General features: G+C 46.4%; 1 protein-coding gene across 1 annotated transcript in view; it reads left to right on the forward strand.

The window, feature by feature from the left end:
* The window catches only part of ESAM (endothelial cell adhesion molecule), a 51,394-nt gene extending 48,511 nt beyond the window's left edge, over positions 1 to 2,883 (forward strand). Inside the window, exon 7 of the mRNA XM_018574415.1 lies at positions 2,375 to 2,883. Coding sequence (XP_018429917.1) covers positions 2,375 to 2,831 — 457 coding nt within the window. The 3' untranslated portion in view covers positions 2,832 to 2,883. The remainder of the gene's footprint in view (positions 1 to 2,374) is intronic.
* The last annotated feature ends 2,249 nt before the right edge of the window (positions 2,884 to 5,132 follow it).

The raw sequence follows: 5,132 nt of genomic DNA on the forward strand, positions 1-5,132 counted from the left end.
AATGATGTTAGACAACAAAGGAATACAAAACTACGTGGGACTTTTATGTTACAAAAATATCCTACAACCTTTATACAGACAAAAGTATCCAATGTTATCAATATACTTATATTCACAATGTGATAAAAAGGAATATCTCTAAGCATCGGGTAACTATCCGTACCTCCACCTCGCGCCTCACCACCTATATAATCCCATTTACACCCAACAATCTTGCATTGCTACAACAAATATACGTCTTTGGGTCACAAGCAAGACATCCCGGGTATGACTCCCGTCACATTTCATGGACCAAAAGTCCACTGCATCAGGAGAGTATAGAGAGGGGAGTGTATATCTAGTTTCGCAGTGGTCCAGGTGTTGTATTAAAAACATTAATGCCGCCTGTGTGCAGCCAATCACTACTCTCCGGATGAGGGGGGACCCCAGGAGACCATCAAAGGGGAGAACGTCAGGCAACCCACCAACCAGCCAACAATATACCCCAACTATCCAAATTTGAGCATTTGTGTATCTTAGTTCCTCATAATGTCATATTAGATACACCTCCAGCTAACATCAGTAACATACTGTATCTACCGTGTTTCCCCGGAAATAAGACACTGTCTTATATTTTTTGTGGCTCAAAAAAACACACTAGGTCTTATTTTCGGGGGAGGTCTTATTTTTTTTTTTTTTTTAATGTACAACAATCCAAAGTTAACGCAAATCCAAATTAAATAATCCAAAATGACAAAGTTAAGAATAGGGTGATCAGGGCAATCAGTCGGGGGGGGTTTTTTTTTTTTTTTTTTTTAATGTACAACAATCCAAAGTTAACGCAAATCCAAATTAAATAATCCAAAATGACAAAGTTAAGAATAGGGTGATCAGGGCAATCAGGGGTGCCGTACCTTTCCAAGAGCAATTTGCTAACCAATCATTGGCCAGAATGAGCGAATCGCGCTTTCACTATGGATTCCTCACAGGCGGAGTTCATTTGGTATCACTCCGCCTGTGACAGGAGCCGGCGCTATAGAGGAGGCATCGGCTTATGCGGCTCTGCTCCCTCCGCTGCCGCCTCGCTTCCTCTAGTGCTGGCTTCGCTGGCACCGCTGATTCTCTCCCGTGGCTCTTCAAGCTTCCACTTATGCCACCACCGGCCCTGGGAATGGTCACAACTAGGTCTTAATTTCGGGGTAGGTCTTATTTTTGGGGAAACAGGGTAGTATAAACACTGCACAAAGTGATGATACATAAACTAGTGGCTTTCCACCAACAACGCAGCCTCACATCTAAAAAAAAGTCCTCCTACGTGATACGCACATTGTCCCACGGGCAGCTCGAAGAAATGGTATTGATCTTCTATTACTGTGCTTAGTACAATACAGGACATTTAAAGGAGAACTATGAGGGGGAGGGGGGGTGCTTTTCACTCACCTCATAGTTCTAGCCGACCTGTGACAATGAGACTGTCACAGGTCGGCTCAGTAGATCGGGAGGTGAGGGAACACATACCGGCGTTTGCTCACCTCTCGATCCTGTCACGGCTCTCTGCCGTGACAGGGGGAGGGGCTGGATTCCCCCCTCCCCGCTCCGATCATCCAGCGCTGACCGGCGGAACGGATGGGAGAGGGGTCGGGTACAGCTGGCTCTGCCTCTAGATAGGCAAAGCCAGCTGTCAGTCACGCAGCTGGGCGGATCCAGACATAATTGTCGGGATCCGATTCAGCTGCGGCATCTCAGTATACCGCGAGCAGCAGCTCCCTATATACTGAGCCTAGGGTGACAGGAGGAAGCCAGTTTGTGTCCTCCTGTTACCCTAAGGGGAACTATGGGGAAAAGCCTTAACCCCATAGTTCTCATTTAAACTTTGACAATGATTTATCTCACCAAGCACAAAACACCCCCCCAATACATCCGTTACATTACATTACATTACATAGTATTTGGGGTTGAATAAAGACATACGTCCATCAAGTCCAACCCATATAGGTCCACGCATCATCTCATTCTTAGGGATACTGGTATCCCTGAATATTACGGTCCCTCAAGAAATTGTCCAAACGTTACCTAATTACATTAGCTCCCCAGAAATCTCTCTTACTGGTTGGTAGGCACTGGACAGTTGCGGACACAATTTTGGAATCCGTAAATTGCAATTTTGTTTGGATGATGTTGTCGGTCATTCATCCCAGAAGACTGAGGACACCTACTGGTGGGAAAGAATAATGCGGGGGGACAGTTCAGGATTGAAGCTGCTTTAAATGGTGACGTCAATGGGTTATGTTATTTTTCTATGTTCTGCTCCCACAATACAAACAATGTTTCTTTTTAACTCATCCTATCGGGTGTAATGAATTTGCTCATTTTAATGCCTCCGCTCTGCCCACAGGGAGGACGCGGCGGCCCCGAAAACGCTCACCTGGGCCAAGGCAAACGGGTCAGATCTTACTTACAAAAACGGCACCCTGTCCTCCGTGAACAGCAACCGGAGCCGCAAGCCTTACCCCCCCAAATCCCCCTCCGACACCACGTCCATAAATACCGCCATAGGCAGCACCGCCGGCTACAGACCCCCCTATATCAGCGACAGAGGGCGAGTCACGACGCCGACCCCCAGCATGTCCAGCCAGTCTCTGCCGGCGTACATGGCGCCGGTGAACGGCAACTACTACACTACCGCCGTGTCGACAAACAGAAGCTCCGCCCAGAAGGCAAACGGCGTGGAACAGCCAGCGCCCAGGAAGGATTTAAACATTCCGTCTGGGGTGACTCCGTCCAATCTGGTGCGCATGGGGGCCGTGCCGGTGATGGTGCCGGCTCAGAGTCAGGCGGGGTCCCTGGTGTGAGGCGGCTCGGTATTATTTATGACTGAATGTTTACAGGACTTAAGCAGCCAACGTGATTAAAGGAAAAAGTATTTTCATTCCGCACCGAGGCGGCCGGTGTGTTCTACTGAGTTCCCGCGACAAGCCGGATCCCTGCGGCCAATGGGATTCTCCCTCCGCGTCCTCGCGATGCGTCCACCGGTCTTCTCTCAGCTTGTCACCTCTCCGGTCCTGAAATGACACGTCGCTGTCCAAAGCGCCATTTTATATTCCACAGGAGCGGACTTCGGCCCTTCACCTCTTTTATATTTTGTCATTTTAAACTTTTTGCTGCAAAATGATGACGTTTGATAAGAATCCGGCTGGCGGAACAGACGCGTGTTTTTTTTCTACAGACCATGTTAAAAAAATCCTAAAGCCCGATTGAACTTCCAGCTCAGATAAATCCATTCCAGGTGCATCAGAACAAAGTGCGTGCAAAGTCTTACAGCAGCCACAACCTGAGTAGAAAAGCCCAACGCCTGCCAGCGTGCTGAAAAAGGAGCTTTTTTTTTTCTCGGTGCGGAAGCAGTGGTCTCTCTGCAGAGGTCAGATGTGTCCTACAGGCCGAGTAGAAAAGCCTGGCCCCCTGCCAGGATGCTGCAGAGAAGAGCCATTGCTTTCTGTGGGGAAGCAGTGGTTTCTGTGCAGAGGTCAGACATGAGCTTTTCTGGTTGCATAGATATAAAAGGCGGTGTGACAGAGTAGAAAGGCCTGTCCCCTGCCAGGATGCTGCAGGGAAGGACCGTTGTTCTCTGTGTGTAAGCAGTGGTCTCTATGGAGGGGTCAGACCTGCCCCTTGCTGAGTCATCCCTAGAGCTCTGCAATCGGTAAAATGCATGCTTCTTGATTAGACTTGTGCGCTGTCAAAAAATTTGTTTTGTTCCGTTTCGGAATATCCGTTATTTCGTATTTCGTAATTCGTGTCCGAAACTCAATTCGGATTCGTACGGAATACGGATTTTCGTTAGTTTCGTCACATTTTCGTAACTTTACGAACATTCGTTATGATGAAGTTAAAAAGCAAAAATACCTTTGTTAATATCGGAGTCGATGTGGTAGTTGTTTTTTTATCCAAAATACGAATTCCGTTAACGGATTCCGTATCCGAATTTCGGATAAAACAAAAACTACCATCAACTCCAATATATTAACAAAGGTATCTTTGCTTTTTAACTTCAATATAACGAATGTTCGTAACGGAACGAAATTCCGTCAACGGAATTTCGTATTTCCTGCCTGTGTATTGTAATGCAACCCTCAGCAGCAGCGGATCCGTATTTCGGATTTAAAAAAAAATCTTGTCATGTTGTTCAACCTCATTTACAGGGGTAATATTAGTTCCTGTTTCAAAGAAATTCGGATCCGAAATTCGTTAACGGAATTTCGTATTTCGGATATAATTCGGAAACTGCCATTCGGATTTCGGATGCTTCCGAATTTACGAATTTCAGGAAAATTCGTACGAATTTCGATTCGTAACGAAACGAATCGCACATGTCTATTCTTGATTGGAGATGTCCCTCTGCCTATTCAGAGCTAAAGAAATCCAATTAAGAAACATGCATTCTGCTGATGGCAGAGCTATAGGTCTGACTTGACACTGATTGCATTGGTGCTCTGCAGAGAGATCACTGCTTCCACACAGAGAGCAATACTCCTTCTCTGCAGCATCCTGGCTGGGGACAGGCCTTTCTTCTCATGGCCCTCCCTGAGGGACCTGTCACGTCATCAAGAGTGCGTTCCAGTGTGCTCGGCCTCTAGAACATAGTTACATAGTATTTGGGGTTGAATAAAGACATACGTCCATCAAGTCCAACCCATATGGGTCCACGCATCATCTCATGCTTAGGGATACTGGTATCCCTGGATATTACGGTCCCTCAAGAAATTGTCCAAACGTTTCTTGAACAAATCTACACTCTTGGCTGAGATGACGGCCGATGGCAGTGAGTTCCAGACCTTAACCGCTCTTACTGTAAAGAACCCTCTTCGCCCCTTGTGCTGGAATTTTTTCCCACCAATTTTAGGTGGTGGCCTCTGGTCTTTGTAATGGAGTTAATCTCAAACAGTTTGTTGCCAATGTTGCTGTCACCATTGAGCATCTTGTACATGAAAATCATACCCCCCCTTAATCTCCCTAATTCCAGCGTAAACATGTTTAAGGTCAGAAGCCTCGTCTCATACCCGTGTTTCCCCGAAAATAAGACACTGTCTTATATTTTTTTTGCCCCACAAAAACACACTAGGTCTTATTTTCAGGGGGTGTCTTTTTTTTTTTTT

Source organism: Nanorana parkeri, unplaced genomic scaffold (assembly GCF_000935625.1).
Source record: "Nanorana parkeri isolate BGI_ZX_2015 unplaced genomic scaffold, ASM93562v1 scaffold2949, whole genome shotgun sequence".
Lineage (NCBI taxonomy): Eukaryota > Metazoa > Chordata > Amphibia > Anura > Dicroglossidae > Nanorana > Nanorana parkeri.